The following is a 16,693-nucleotide window of genomic DNA, read 5'->3' as shown; positions in this document are numbered from 1 at the left end:
GCGGAACTTTGTCATTCGTACTGTTGCATTGATCACACCGTTGTATTCAAGGTAGAATTTGCAAAAGCGGGAAATTTCTCGTGGAAGATGCCCTACAATTGAAAGTTTCTCGATCTTTCCTTTGATTTGACAGTATAGTCCTATGGAATATGGGTCAAAAAGGTTAGCTTTATCCCGTTTCACGGTAAGCCTTTGTCCTAACTTTGGTAACCAAATCTTTCGGTACTCGTGAAATCCTCTGGAAGCACAATCAATAACAAGATCATGATCATGATTAGAACAATATGCAGAGTTTTTAACGAGAGTAGACATTTTGGGGTGCGCGAATTTAAAACTGAGCGAATATCTCCACTTTAGGATGCGCGAATTTAAGTCGCGCGAATTTAAAACTGAGTGAAAAATAGTACGACTCCAATCCAAATACAAGTATTCTTTACCAATATCGTTTCAATTGACTTTTGTTTGATATGCGTCAATCCTACTCTCTTGAATTTCTTTTGTTCAAAAAGATCTGGAAATAAAAGTTTATGTTAATCTTAGGAGTGTTTAGATTAACTATTTACAGAGTCCCTTAATTTTATAGGAGAAATTTAAGAAATATAACTACACCAATCAGAAGCAAAATTAATATTCATTCTCCTTAAATCTTTTTGGTTCAGAACATTTGTTGACATTCATCGACAGTCTATTATAGAACACATTAAAAGGCGTTTGTTACTGGTATATTATTGTAATTTTTCGAGTAACATTCGGGTGTAGCTAACAAAGTTTGACCTAGAAGGACAGATTTAATATGAACCTTGCCCTAAGGATTCTAAGTTTCTTTATATTGACTATGTCCCAATACAAGTGTATAATCTTGTAAATAATAGTGGGACACGGACGAACGAAAATTTTGTTGTCTGCTTGGCATCTATTTACAGCTAACAAAATATGCACACGAGGAAGAATATAAGTACTAAAATAAAAAATAGAAGTCTGGGTACAAGTTGTACTGGACGTTTACAACAAGAACCTAAGACGCCCGGGAAGGAGACTGGTTTGACGTTTAACCCATACGTCACGTGCGTATTGAAACTTCAAATTGAAAAGCAAAATTTGAATTTGACTTTTCAATTATTGTTTTTTGATCTTTTTTAATTTTCATATTAAATTGAAAATTGAAATCATCCACTAATTTTAATTTTTCAAATTAAATTGAAATTCAAAAATCATTAAATAATTTTGATTTTTTATTTTCAAATTAAATTAAAAATCAAAATTAGCAACTATTTCTAATTTTTAATTTTCAATTAAAATAAAAATCAAATGGCCCTAAGGGTACACGCATTTATCATCTCCCCTTTCTGATAATGATAAAGAAAATTAATCTCCGTCCTAATCGGAAAAAGGCTGTAAGTATAATCGGGTTAATTTCTGGATGCTACACCCATCAAGAAATAATATATCAAGTTCTTGATCAACCACCCTGTTCGGGTTTCTTCAATTTCCGGATTGTACTCACTTATGTCGAATACTCTCGTTTTCGAGTGGCGTCCTGCTTCTAAAGCGACTGATAATATTTCCTCTGCTGTTAGACCTCTGACGGAGGCCCATCCTCCAGGACATACGCAACCTTGAATTGCATCGATATCAAGAGACACAAATACATCCTTGGTGTCGAACCAATTCAATACTTCCCTGAAGCTTTCAGTCACGCCTTTTTTCTTTAAATGCGAAAGCCAATAAATCCTACCAGATTTTTCTTTTACGTATTTCACGTGGTCTGGATCGCATTGATTTCCTTGACTTGCAAACTGAGAGAATTTTCCTTTAAAAGCTTTGTCTTCTAACAGTAGTCTGAATGGTGTACCGTGATGAACAAAGTTATTTTTTCTTACTTGGTCGACATCCATATGTGCATCAATATTAACTACGCCGATATCTCCACATTTCCTCGAATTCATAAGTCCCTTGGCGTTACAATAGCTTTGGTCCCGACCACCTCCGACAATAATACAGATGTAACCTTGATCACATAAAGCTTGAACTTTATCAGTTAAGTGTTTGTGATTCAAATTCAAATCGTTGGAGATATCAACATCGCCATGATCTGTCAAGTCGATGTGTGTCATATCAATGCCATGCTCCACGTTAAAAATTGGACCGAGTTGATAGTAGCACCATGGATTACTCGTGTCGCCTATCTTCTTCCGGACAGCTGCTGGTCCGCGTTTTCCACCAACTGCAATACCGTTTCTTTCAACACCTATATCGCATGGAAAGCCAAGTAATGCAACTTTAATTAATTCTCTTGTGTTAATCTCGGAAGTATGGTATCCGTTTGTGTTAATCTGGAAAGTATTATAACCGTTTGTGTTAATCTCGGAAGTATGGTATCCGTTTGTTTTAATCTCGGAAGTATGATATCCGTTTGATGTAATTTCCATATCTATGTTACTGATCCTGATGAACGATCACTATCAAATGCTTTAAACTGAAGACAAAAGATGCACAATTTTTTTTTAAGTATTGATCCCCACAACCTGATTAACTCGTTATTCAATTTTTCTTGTAATATATTAATGTTTTTTTTATGCCGAGGTTTATTGTCACAGTAGGTCCCTGATGTATAAACCTTCTAACATCACATAGTCCGTCTAACAAAAGAAGTGACACACGTGTGAGACTCAACTGTAATGATAATTATTAAATCATAGTTTATCTGTGAACTAATTTTCACATGATTTGTTAAACGGCGCGAAATTAAATTGTTTTTAACAGATTTTTGCTTATTACTTTTAAGAATAAGACACATCTTTTTAATTTTAACGACATGTTTTGACAATTCTTATTGTCATCATCAGGTTATAAGGCTTAAATAAATATATATATATATACGCTATAATATCAAAAGTCCTAATATTTTACTTATAAATATCAAAGAAAAATATGTGAATTACAATAATTACAAAAATAGATATCGTTACAATAAAATGTAAATATACACTAGGGAAGAGGCGAAAGAAATAAACATGTGAAAAGAAAGAAGGAGTAAATAATGATTAAGGGACTGTTCATATGGAGGCGGGCTGGCTCATTTAATCGGACTGGCTCGGCTGAGCGGGATATCGCTGCTATTAAGAAACACATGAAAGAATAAAAATGTGTTCATTGGCAGGCAAGCCAGCCCGCCTAGGCGAGATGAAATTACCACTAGATTTAAAAAATTCTCATCAATTATTTAAAGTTCGAAATATATTCTTTAGTCTTCATTGTTTATGAATCTTTTGTGAAATGTAAACAACTTTTCCATCCCGGCCGACCGAGATGTAAAAAACTTCATATGAACACAAGATGAAAATCCCCCCGCCTAACCGAGCCAGCCCTCCTAACCGAGCCAGCCCGCCTCCATATGAACAGCCCCTAAATGATTAAAGTTTTGCTGCCATACTTTACCTCTTTATTTACATTAGGGTTCTCCCATTCTATATACAAACCTTCCTTAAGCTTTCGAGTTTGTATCTAAAATGAAAAAACAATTCCCGTCAGCTTGTTCCTGGCACATGGTATTTCCATGTATATGTTTGTAAATGTGTGAGTTTTTGTCCTTCTTAAGGTGTTCCTTAATACGTGTGTAAATGTGTTTGGTGGTTTCACCAATATAGCTAGCTTACAAGCTTCACAAGTAAATTTATAATTTACACGCAATTTAAGATGAAAAGGAATTTTCACTTTTGTTAGAGAAATATTTATCTACTTTAAAAGATTGAAAAATTATTTTAGCTGAAGAGCTTTTACTACAGCATTTTTTTATTATGTTATTTTTTTTAGTTTAATTATATTGCAGTAGTTGCCAGTGTAGGGTAGTTTAAAATATCGAGAAGAAATTAATTGTGTGTTATTGTTATTGTTAAGTAAGTATCTTAAAGGTATTTAAATATTATGAGATCTAATAAAATGTCTAGGTAAAAGTTTTTGCGAAGAATCTCTTTAATATTATTGACATCAAAGTGAAAGCGTAATCAAACCTATAAGGGTAGGGAGCGAAGCTTAAGTGGTTAGCCTGTAAACGTTTTTTTGCGAAAAATGCTGATTATAGTAGATTTTGAAAAGTTGTTAATAATATTAAGAAATGACAAACTTTTAGTAGTCTCATGGTTCCATGGTGAAGGTAACGTTAAAGTGCCTGGCGATATTTTTTTCGGTTTCAACAATATCTCTTCCGCGTTCACAAATGCAAGTAATGCCAATTCACTTTTCGATTATATTTATAAACTTTGTAACCTAATGACGACAATCAAAATTGTCGAAATGTGTCGTTAAAATTAAAATAATGTGTTTTATTCTTAAAAGTTAATTGACAAGTTATTTGTGCTGCTTAGATCTTCTTCTTGATCCAGAAACGCAACAGGACGAACAAGGAATTTTGCCGCATCACTTTTTACGTTATCTCAAGGTGTTAGAGATTTCAAATAAGCTGTCGATTTAATCGGTCACCGGTAACATCAAGCACACGTAACAGAGTATATTTCTTCACAACTCATCGCTTTGAAAATGTTGACATTTTTAGAGGAGAAAAAAATCGCAAGCAAAAATATTTGCTTCATAAGAGAACTTAGGTCCAGGATTGTTTCTAATCCTGCGGATTCTTTCCCAACCTAAGGACTAGTCTCTTATATTAATATTGATATTTATATTTATATTCAAAATGGTACCCATATGACTACTTTGCACTTAAGATGCACAAAATAGCTATGCCCGGGATATGAACGACTGCGATATGATGACCAGAATACAAACAGATCACAAATACGTATACCTTTCCACGGGTTAAGAACTAGTCTATATTAATAATACCCCTATTCAGTCCATTCATTCAACAAAATGATACAGAAGTAGCAATATCTCTTATTATCTTGCCGTCGTTATCTATATTAATAACAGCTGTTGTACTCTCTGCCCGATTTTAAATAGGGCCATGGGGATAGTGTTACAGGAAATGTTACGAAAATGCGATATACAAAGGACGCCCAAACTCGTGGGTTTTTCCACGAGCTAACTGTTTCATCAATATTAATTTGTATCAAAGTGGTAGTTGAATTCTTACTTTGCGCTTTTGATACAACGTTCGGAAATCTGATAATCGGGGTTCCCGTGGATTTTTCCCGTGAATGAATTCCTATGATTTTTTCCACTGACTAACGGCTTGTAATTTTTAATCCGGTTTTAGATAGAGAAGGCACACTTTTCATTGCGTTAAAGTTTTCTATTGAGCGTAGCCTTTGCATACACCTGACATGATATTTACCCAAAATTAGATTTCAATATGCAATGAAATTACTTCGTGTATACATGAGTTGATACATTGAGTAGTACGAACAGCACATGAGTCATAAAATATTGACAATAGAGTTTTAAATATACGCAAGAATGTTATTCTGGGTAAATTGTCTTGAAGACAGATGTGTCATTTTAATAGATCAATTAATGTTAAGAGTATACATTTACTACTAATTCTAAACGTTACGGTTGATTCCTGTTATATAGAACTCGCATCTGACCGGAAAATTGTTAAAGGTATAGAAAAAATCGAAATAAAGTAAACAAATTCTTAAGAGTGACGGAAATAGAAGATGTTCGAAATAAACAAAGTTTATATTGACCAGTTGTTTGTTTTAATTTCAATAGTAGTTATCAACCATGCTAATGCTTAAAGTGTCGGTAATTCGCTTTAGATTTTTTACCTATATTTTTGAATGTTTTGTTTTAACCTTGTCGGGCAAAAGAGTTGGAAAACGATTTTGTCGATCAAAATATACTTGCAATTGTCAATACCGCACGTAATTTTATGAACATGGACAAAATCACGTTTGAAAGAATGCTATACATGGTTAATTTGATTAGTTGGAAACGTGATCTGGGACATGAACAAAGTTTTTGTCGAACAATTTGCAATTGTCAATACAATTATAAAATGCTTGTTGTTGCGTCCTTTTAAATTCTGTCCTCTTTCCGAATATCTGGGACCGTAGACTCGAAAACATGTGTGGTGGAGCAAAGAAATTTACTTTTGTAAAAATAATCAAACCTTGTCCGTAAATCTAATTAGATTTTTCTTAAATAAGGAAAGAAGGAAATGGGTTCAAGTGAAGAAAGTCTTGGAAGGTTTAGAGCAAATATGTACAGCACTCAGAAAGTTATGTTATTGCTGGGTTGGCGTGATCATGAACACGTATGTTATTTACAATATTTTTGTTGTTATTGTTCTTTAATTCTGATATTTGTCTGCTTACAAACTTTATCAAATTTATATACAAAATTTATTACCATTTTTAAACTCCCTAACTTTATTTCTACGTTAATGCCCACAAGAAGACTGATATATGATAAATATATATTTACAAAAAGAAATCATGACTATTTTGCCGTGCCTATCATTTTTCGTTTCTGCTATTTTTTATGAAGATAAACACAATTAAAAGCAAACAAGAAGCCCTGGGGGCTCTAAGAATTTCCGCACGCTACCAAAATATTTGATGAAAACCTGCTAATTCGTTGTGTTATTGTGCCAAACATTCCAAGGGGTTTGGTGCATGAACCTCTGAAGATAAAGCACACCAGTGACATATCTTACAACAAACGCAAACAAAACGAAACGTGTCATAATAAACTCACATTTTAAAAGAAATTGCTAACAAAAAATACAGCCTATCATTCATGGTTGAAAGTCTTGCGATTGAAACGTTTATGGTCTTAAACGGCATTAGTTGACAAAAATTCAAAATTTTGATGTGACCATCATTTTCAGCATACTTTTTTTATTAACTGTGTCAATTTTTGTCGAAAATAAAGCAGTTTTAATTTTTGGACCAATTTTGGCCTAAAATGACATTTAAGGTGGAAAAAAAACAAAATTTTGATATCACCATCATGTTCACCATACTTTTTTTGTTAATTGTGCCAAAATTTGTCAAAAATAAAGTAGTTTTAATTTTTGGACCAACTTTGCCCTAAAATGACATTTAGGTGACAAGAAATCAAAATTTTGATGTCACCATCATGTTCAGCATACTTTATTTGTTAACTGTTCCAAATTTTGTTGGAAATAAAGTAGTTCTAATTTTTGGACCAATTTTGGCCTAAAATGACATTTAGGTGACAAAAATCAAAACTATTATGTCACCATTATGTTCAGCATACTTTTTTTGTTAACTGTGCCAAATTTTGTCGAAAACAAATACAAATTTTGGCCTGAAGCGTCAATACTAGACTTCCCAGTAGTTAAGGAGCGTGGGTACGAAGTTTACATCTGTGACGACGTGAAATCCCAGGGTCGATTTTTTCTCAAAAAATGCTCCGAAAGAAAAAAACGACGGTTTTAAAGAATTTCCTACGCCTTCGGGCGCGGAAATTCAATTAAAGAAAAGAAAAGTACAAACATCGCAGCAATTGCAAAAAGTAAAAATATCCCGTCTTAATCCGAAAAACCTGTAAATATAATCGGGTTAATTCCTGGATGCTACACCCATCAAGAAATAATATATTAGGTTTTTCATTAACCACCCTGTTCGGGTTTCTTCAATTTCTGGATTGTACTCACTTATGTCGAATACTCTAGTTTTCGAGTGGCGACCTGCTTCTAAAGCGACTGATAATATTTCCTCTGCTGTTAGACCTCTGACAGAGGACCATCCACCTGGACATACGCAACCTTGAATTGCATCGATATCAAGAGACACAAATACATCCTTGGTGTCGAACCAATTCAATACTTCCCTGAAGCTTTCAGTCACGCCTTTCTTCTTTAAATGCGAAAGCCAATAAATCCTACCAGATTTTTCTTTTACGTATTTCACGTGGTCTGGATCGCATTGATTTCCTTGACTTGCAAACTGAGAGAATTTTCCTTTAAAAGCTTTGTCTTCTAACAGTAGTCTAAATGGTGTACCGTGATGAACAAAGTTATCTTTTCTTACTTGGTCGACATCCATATGTGCATCAATATTAACTACGCCGATATCTCCACATTTCCTCGAATTCATAAGTCCCTTCGCGTTACAATAGCTTTGGTCCCGACCACCTCCGACAATAATAGAAATGTAACCTTGATCACATAAAGCTTGAACTTTATCAGTTAAGTATTTGTGATTTAAATTTAAATCGTTTGAGATATCAATATCGCCATGATCTATCAAGTCGATGTGTGTCAAATCGATTCCATGCTCCACGTTAAAAATTGGACCAAGTTGATAGTAGTACCATGGATTACTCGTGTCCCCTATTTTCTTCCGGACAGCTGCTGGTCCGCGTTTTCCACCAACTGCAACACCGTTTCTTTCAACACCTATATCGCATGGAAAGCCAAGTAATGCAACTTTAATTGATTTTCTTGTGTCAATCTCGAAAGTATTATATCCGTTTGTGTTAATCTCGAAAGTATGACATCCGTGTGTGGCAATTTCCATATCTATGTTACTGATCATGGTGAATGATCACTATCAAATGTTGGTAACTAAAAACTGAAGAGAAAAGATGCACAATTTGGTTATATATATTTATTATCACAACCGGTTTGACTCGTTATTCACCTTTTTTGTAAAATAATAACTATTGTTTTCTTAAGCCAAGTGGTTTTCTCTAAGTGCTGCTTACAGACACGTCAGATAGAACAAGACCTATGTCACAAAAGGTCTCTGACGTATAAACTTTCTCACGTCGAATGGACTGTCTAACAAAGCATGAACACATGTGTGAGACATACCTATAAAGATAATTACTCACTTATAGTATAACTGTGTAATTATTTGCACGTGTTTCTTTTAGCGCTGCAATGTCCTAAATTAAATTAGTTTTAACAAACTTGTTTAGCCAGCAATGCAACTTGACGAACACAAAATGTTTTGGCGCATCACTTATATTGTCTGAAGGTGTTAAAAAACTCAAATAAGCTTTCTATTTAACCAGTAATTGTTTCTAATTTACGGAGAAATGAAGCTTTGGGTTGTTCTGGCGTTCGAGCATTAAAATGCGTTCTTTTTTAAGAATGCCAAAATTGCAACCAGACTGATCATTGTTCTTTTTTTTTCTATTGTTCTGAATAATAGACCTACAGTTTATAACCTAAAACTTTATCCTGATATTCTTATGAAGGGTTCACTAACAGGCAACAATAAGGATTATTAATACCGCATGGTGTTTGTTCAAGCAAACAATTTTTTGCTTGAACAAACACTTAATTGTTCTTTCCAGGTTAGGTTCCCTTCACGTTCTTCGGTGCTCCTTTGCTTACCTTTTAAATCTTGTTTCTTTGTGCATTTAGAGCCGGCTAGGTCTATCTAAGCACTGCTGTTGTTATTTCGTTTTACTCTACTTCCTCTTATATTTCCCCTCTTCAGGTCGGTATGTTACTGGCTAATACTTCGACTTTTTAAAAGCGTTTATGCCTCGTGTTGCTCAAAAATTGTTGATTATAAACTAGCGCGTAGCAGAGGACGTAGAATATATATCATAAAAACTAAAAACACAAAATTTCAATACCGAAAGGTTCAAAATTAAAGATCGTAAGCAAACTGTCATATTTTTAACACAAACTTCTCTAAAAGTTCTTAAAAATAAAACTATACCTTTGTTAGACTAATAAATAGCTAAAGAACAATCAAGGGAATTGCCAATAGCAGTCTATTGCTTGTTTTATTTTCTCTTTTAAACACACATTGTGTTAATACTAATTTTAGAGGACAGTGGGTATTCACATGTTTGTCAAAATCCGTAAAGCAAGAAATCAATCATACTTAGAAACAACCGAAAAAAAGGAACGGGCAATCAAGCTAATCTTTACATAGAGTACAATGTCATGCACTGACGATAAGCATGCAGATTAGATTAGACCTCTTTCTAAAAAAGTAAAATTTTGATGAGGAGAATTAGCATCGCAAAAGCTACCTGTTAAATATTAAAACAGGTAGCAGTGTCTCCAAAGCTACCTGTTAACTATTTAAACCGGGGACATGATTTATTTTTCCAGTAGTGAAAAGGATACATTTAGCTAAAACAAATCAATGGTCGGTTGGAGCTTGGAGGAAAGAATACGGAAGGAGAAACAACTCTTTTAATTCTATTGAAACACTGCGTGAGGTTCTAGCAGGTGTCTGTATAGAAACTTAATTTGAAATTTTGGCGGTTGTGTGACTAAATTATTCGTGAATAACAATTCGCAACTATGATTGGTTATTAGATAATTTGATGATGAATTTGATAATAATATCAAAACAAGAAGCCATATTGAAATCGGTAAAATTTCTTTTGTTTTTATGTTAACATAATTAGCGAAGAAGCACATGCTCGACGCTTTTGTAAACAAAAAGGAAAAGTTTATATCTCGTTTTAAAACGACGTTCTGTTATAAGAAGTTATTTCTTTAGTTAGAATAAACATTAATCCAGCACACATTTTGTCGGCACTCGTCCGGCGAATATCTATCTATATTGTTTTTCATGATCAAAGTGGTATACTCAAGCCTGCAAAAATTGGTTAATATCATGGTTAAATGCTTATTTCCAAACGTATTGTTGAAGTTTTTAACAGCAATGTTTACCGACCTATATTAGGCACACTTTCCATACAATAATCACGTGCCTGCAACGTGTTACAGTCAGATTTCAATAGAAAAGAGTTAGCCCCTATTAAAGGAGAATATGGAATTTGATCATTTTTTTGCGAAAAAGACTCGGTCGAGCACCTCACACACTGATTCTTTTGAAATTAAAAACAATAGAAAATTCAATACATTTAAAGCGTACAGAAATGAAGTTGTTTCTCCTTCCGTATTCTTTCCTCCAAGGTTGGAGGTGTAGCAAAGGAGTTTTGAAGGGCATTCCACAAAAAAAATTAAACGCAAATATTGTGAAAGCAAACATTAGAAATAAAATGGAATTTTACTGGTAATAAGCTTAAGATGCTTTCACAAACAAATCATAATATGAAATTGATCAGTGAATGATTTTTTCTTTATTTTTTTTATAAGTAAGCAAGTATACTTTTTGTGTTTTCAAGTGTTTCACACAGCCTGTATCAACAGTAGCCGATAAGCATGCAGTTTGAAAAGCTTTGTTTTTTCATTGTGTAAATTTAGTCAAAATAGAAAGAGACAGTAACACGCAAGTAACATTTTTGGACAATGAAATATAAACGCGAGATTTAAACACGAAAATAGAAGACGGGAAATGTTTTAAAACGCAGTGCATGAGCTTTGTAACAACCGTAGTTCTTATTATTGCCCGACTGATACAAAACACCGGTTAGTATAAAAATTTGATGGTTTGATTGGTATATGGCTCTTAAAACAGGCCTTTTTATGTTACCATACTAATTATCTGCCTGTAAACCATTTTTACATTGGTATTATAAAAAATAGAAGAATAAAAAAGACTTTGATTGCGCACTAGGATCTGTTCTTCCGACCTCAGGCTTTGCAATTCATAATAGAGCAACAAAACTGGTCAGTATCTGTTTAGTTATAATTGATTAACCACGATTGTTAAATTTAAACATTACTTGGAAAAATAAAAGGCACGTACCTACCACCCTCTCCAATATTTTGTTGCTACGGGCGAATTCCTGGGAAGTGTAAAGGAGGGACGAGAAAACCATAGTGTTATCGCACCCATAATCATAGTAATAACACCGTCCAAGTAATTTTTATTACTTCATGCTAACAGGTGGGCAAGCTTGCACCAAATAGACTTGCAGGAAATATGCACGACGGTTAAAATCTAAGAATCGGCGAATCCGTAGATTCTGTCCCAGCCTAACGACTAGTCTGCTATATTTACATTCATATTAATATTTAAAATGGTAACCAAATGACTACTTCCTATTGAAGATGCACAAAATAGCTATGCCCGGGATATGAACGACTGCAATATAACGACCAGAATACAAACAGATTACCAATCTGTGTACTTTTCTACAGTCTAACAACTAGTTTCTATATTAATAACACCCGTATACTGTCTATTCGTTCAACAAAATGGTACAGAGGTAGCAATAACTCCTATGATCTTGCCTTTGGTCTTCACGGAGATAGTGTTACAGGAAATGTTACGGAAAAAGCGATATATAAAGGACGCGCAAACTCGTGGGTTTTTCCACGAGCTAACGATTTCATCAAAATTAATTTGTGGTACCTGAATTCGTACTTTGCGCTTTTGATACAACGTTCGGAAATCTGATGATCTGGATTCCCGTTGATTAGACATATAGAAAAAAATTGATATGAAGCAAGAAAATTCTTAAAAGTGTCGAAATAGAAGATGTTCGAAATAAACAAAGTTTACATTGACCAGCCAGCCAGCGTTAGTGTGTTTGTGTGTTTGTTTATTTGTTTGTTTTAATTTCAAGAGTAGGTAACAACTATGCTAATGTCAGAGTGTTGGTAACTCGCTTTAAACTTTTCACCTATATTTTTGAATGTTTTGTTTTAACCTTGTCGGACAAAAGAGTTGAACAAAGATTTTTTCGAACAAAATATACTTGCAATTGTCGATACACACGTAATTTTATCAACATGGACAAAATCACGTTTAAAGGAATGTTACACGCCATGATTACTGTGATTTAGTTACAAGCGTAATCTGGGACATGAATAAAGTTTTCGTTGAACAATTTGCAATTGTCAATTATTAATTGCTTGTGGTTTCGTCCTTTGAAATTTCGACCACTTGCCGAATCTCTGAGGCTGTAGACTAAAAAACAGGAAAATCTGTATAATGAGCATGCTTCCCTCACCCGTGCGGTGAAGCAAAGAATTTTACATTTGCAAAAATAATCAAACCTTGTCCGTAAATCTAATTAGATTTTTTTTTAAATAAGGAAAGAAGGAAATGGGTTCAAGTTAAGAAAGTCTTGGAAGGTTTGAAACTAGTATGCAACGTACTCAGAAAATTATGTTATTGTAGGTTTTGCGTGCTCAAGAAAATGTTTTAGGCGATACGAACAAATTGCATGTTGTTGTTTTTAATTCTGATGTTCGTCTGCTTACACACTTTACCAATTTATGTACAAAGTTTATAACTATTTTTTAAACTTCCCTAACTATAATTTTACGCTAATGCCAATAAGAAGAATGATATACGATGCATATATATTTACAAAAAAAATCGTGGACATTTTCTCTCGTGCCTATCATTTTTCGTTTCTGCTATTTTTTATAAAGATAAACACAATTAAAAGCAAATTAAATAAAAGAAAAGTACAAACATCGCAGCAATTGCAAAAAGTAAAAATATCCCGTCTTAATCCGAAAAACCTGTAAATATAATCGGGTTAATTTCTATTCATATCTATGTTACTGATCATGATGAATGCCCACCATAAAATGCTGGTAACTTAAAACTGCAGAAAAAAGATGCACTTGACTTTACTTTCACAACCGGTTTGTCTCGTTATTCACCTTTTTTTGTAATACATTATTGTTTACTTTTATGTTGTTTTAGGTATTTTGCTGACGTCAGCAGTGCATAAACAAAACAAAAATTGGCAATTTGTTGACTCTGTGCATGTATTTTCAAGAGCTTGAAACCTTGATAAATTATTGTATAGAATTATGTACTTTAGATGTGATTTATGTTTCGGACATTTATGTTCAACATAATTTCAATTTCTTACAGTTAAATTTATAATTTAAACGTCTGAAATTCAAATACATTTTTTTTTTATTTTATTTCTTGGCATTCATAATTGGAATAAAAAAGCTACCATTAGAGGCCAACCTCGTCCCCAGGCCCATTTTTCTCTTTCTGACAATCTCGGACAGCGAGAAGAAATGACCCTGGGCCACACTGGTCAGTTTCGAGATCTGATTGGTTTCTCAAGTTTCCGTTAATTATGAAGATAAATTAATTTATGCGTAAAAAATTGAATAATAACAGAAAAACAATAATGGCGGCTAAGTTTATGTGCGAAAGGGACGCTGGAATGTTTATGTTCTGCTGGACTGAATTTATTTTTGTGAAAAATAAAATATTTGGCATTGTTAGTATAGCTTAACGTGCAAACAAAATTAAATAGCTTTTAGTTGTGCTTAGAGGCTGTTAAAGTAAGCTTCTGTTTTTTTTGAAGTGCAGTTGAGGAGGTAGCTACTAGACTAGAAAGCTAGCTATACTAGCTTTTGTGCACAGGGTGTAGTAAAAAACACAATGAAGGTTTCTTTGAAGACATGTTTAGCAGCTATCTAGCTAGCTCAAATACAACACAAGGTATACCCAGGTATACACAACTAATCCTATTTCTCCTTAACAGACCTTCTTTTACACTCTAGCTAATATTCTTTCGAGGCAGAACACATAAACAAAAAAAAATCATATGCTGTTGATTTGGTTGAAAAAGATTACTAAATAGTTATACGCTTTATTTAATCGATTTTTCAGATTAAATAACAATTTTCTCTGACTGCATGAAATGCAACATCCTATGTTTTATGACTTTTAATCTCTTAGAAAAGCAAGAAACATAAATTCATTAAAAAAAGTCAATTGGTTTGACCATAGTGGCCATTTAGTTGTAAATGAGTTTCCAGGAACGCGTTTGATGAAAACCGAAAGTGTAATATGATAAAAAAAAAGGATGAAAAAAAAGATATTGAGTTAAAACTTGTTAGTAGATGCTTTAAGGCTGGTCTGATGGGATTAGCATAAAAAATGATTCTGTAATAGCTATACTTTTTGAATTTAGGCATTAAAAGCAGGGCGATAATATTTTTTTAAAGACAATTATAAATTTTGACCTAACAATTGTAAATTTTTTTAGACAATACAATATATTTAGGTGTATATGCACGTTACGACAATGGCTTTAAATGCGCTAGGACCCCCTTTGCAGGACCCTTGTTGATAGCAGTACCAACAGGAACTGAAGAGGCTAATCTCGGTAAATAATTTCAATAATAAAATAATAATAAGCATCTTCAGTAATTCTAATCACAAAACCCTCTGAAAATTCTGTGGCTTGGAAGCTAGCTATTGCTAGCTAAAAGTACTTTCACTCTTAACTATAATATGAAATAAAGTTCCTAAAAATCATAATTAAAAAAGTGTATAGCTAGCTACCTTGGTTTGCACAACCTTTGTAGCTACAAAGGTACGTCTTGGACCTTTGCTAGCTAGTTAGCTATAGATGGCTGAAACCTTTAAAATAAATATATATTTAAAATTTGTATGTAGCCAAAAAAAGCGAAGGCAACACTGCAATCATGTTTTCTCGAAGCAAAAACTCAAAACACTTTAACTAACTTGTTTCTGATTAAAAATAAAACTCTATCCATGATTTTGATCCAAGATTGTTTTGCATAAATTATTGCAATACGGTGTTCTCGTCGGTCCGCATGCAATTCTTAACAAAATGACCAAATTTTGAATAAATTAAAAATCAGCACGAATCGTGCTGATTTTAACCAGCCTGGCCCAGGGTCATTTCTTCGCGCCGTCTTGGATATCAAATAAGCGAAAAATTGCCCTGGGAACGAGGTTGTATTAGAGCCATGTCCTCTGGGATGTTTGCAAACTACAAACCAACATCATACAATGCAATTTAAAACAATTATGACCTGATAGAACATTTGTTAGTGAACTCAAAGAGATATGCACACGTTTAACATCATTAGGGCGAATTAAGTCACAAGAAATTGAACTGTCTGGACATCTAAGAGAATCCTCCAAAGGTTCTCCCAGCGAATTTGAAGCTCTCATTTGAGCTACTTAAGTAGCCAAACGCTAAATAGAAAGGGTCGACTCATGTCTCTGTCAGGGAATGAACCCACAACCTTTTGTACTAGAAAATGAAATTGTAAGACGACCCTGAAGCTAACACTCAGTCGTAATACCTCCTCCTTCTTTCTTCTTCCACCACTGCCTAGTTACTGATGCTGATGATATTCTGACAGTCCTATTTAACTTTTACCAGTGGCGAGCATATTAGAGAAATTTCCTGTGTATTAGTTCTTTCTTGAATTGGGCAAACAGCATTAATTGGCCAGTTTTCTGTAGTCGATAGGAGGTAAAGTTCTACTTTTGCAGACTTTTTCAACAATGTGTGCATTATGGAACAATCCGATGTAACAACCAGAAAATTCAGAAATATCGTAGAATTGGGGCGTGCTGACGCCAGCAAAGATTAGCACCCATGAAGATTTGGAATAAAACTAAGTAACCTAAGACTCTGTGAAAAAGTTGCTTCGATAGAAACGGCTTTTTTAATTGCTTGTGGTTGCGTCCTTTGAAATTCATCTCAAGGTCAGTGTGGTCACGCGTTACCCTCTTAAATAATTGAAGAATTTATTATATTTGTTTGGATGAGTGAGGCCATTCGCGCTCAAAACAAAGGATTTCTCAATATTAACCACGTGAGCATTGAACAATAGAATTAGTCAACCAAAAGCGTTATTTGTTCCACCTTAACTAATCCAATATCTTGGCGGTAGAAACCTTTTTCTGGCTAATGAATTAGCGTGATCAAGAAAACGTTTTAGTTAAAAATGTTTATTCTTTTATGTAGGTGATACAAATGAAATGTTATTTACAATAATTTTGTTGTTGTTGTTTTTTGAATCTGATATTTGTCTGCTTACGAATTTTACCTCTCTAATATCTCCGCATTGCTGCATGATATTCGTGGGTAGACAGCCCAACAAGTCAATACAGAAATAAGAAAAACAACA

General features: G+C 33.8%; 2 protein-coding genes across 2 annotated transcripts; both read right to left on the bottom strand.

Annotated features, from left to right (window-relative positions):
* Positions 1-1,409: 1,409 nt before the first annotated feature.
* Positions 1,410-2,429, bottom strand: LOC130613529 (formimidoylglutamase-like). The gene has a single exon (XM_057434859.1). The coding sequence runs from the start codon at positions 2,427-2,429 to the stop codon at positions 1,410-1,412; it is 1,020 nt and encodes a 339-aa protein (XP_057290842.1).
* Positions 2,430-7,487: 5,058 nt separating this feature from the next.
* LOC130613527 (formimidoylglutamase-like) lies at positions 7,488-8,465 on the bottom strand. The gene has a single exon (XM_057434858.1). It carries the CDS (start codon positions 8,463-8,465, stop codon positions 7,488-7,490), a length of 978 nt encoding a protein of 325 aa, XP_057290841.1.
* Between the last annotated feature and the right edge of the window lie 8,228 nt (positions 8,466-16,693).

The sequence above is a fragment of the Hydractinia symbiolongicarpus genome, chromosome 11 (genome assembly GCF_029227915.1).
Source record: "Hydractinia symbiolongicarpus strain clone_291-10 chromosome 11, HSymV2.1, whole genome shotgun sequence".
Classification (NCBI taxonomy): Eukaryota; Metazoa; Cnidaria; class Hydrozoa; order Anthoathecata; family Hydractiniidae; genus Hydractinia; species Hydractinia symbiolongicarpus.
This window is presented reverse-complemented; position numbering and strand designations above follow the sequence as displayed.

Excerpts from the sequence above, each read along its gene's own strand:
- LOC130613527 (XM_057434858.1), bottom strand. The coding sequence starts at position 8,465 with ATGATCAGTAACATAGATATGGAAATTGCCACACACGGATGTCATACT.
- LOC130613529 (XM_057434859.1), bottom strand. The coding sequence starts at position 2,429 with ATGGAAATTACATCAAACGGATATCATACTTCCGAGATTAAAACAAAC.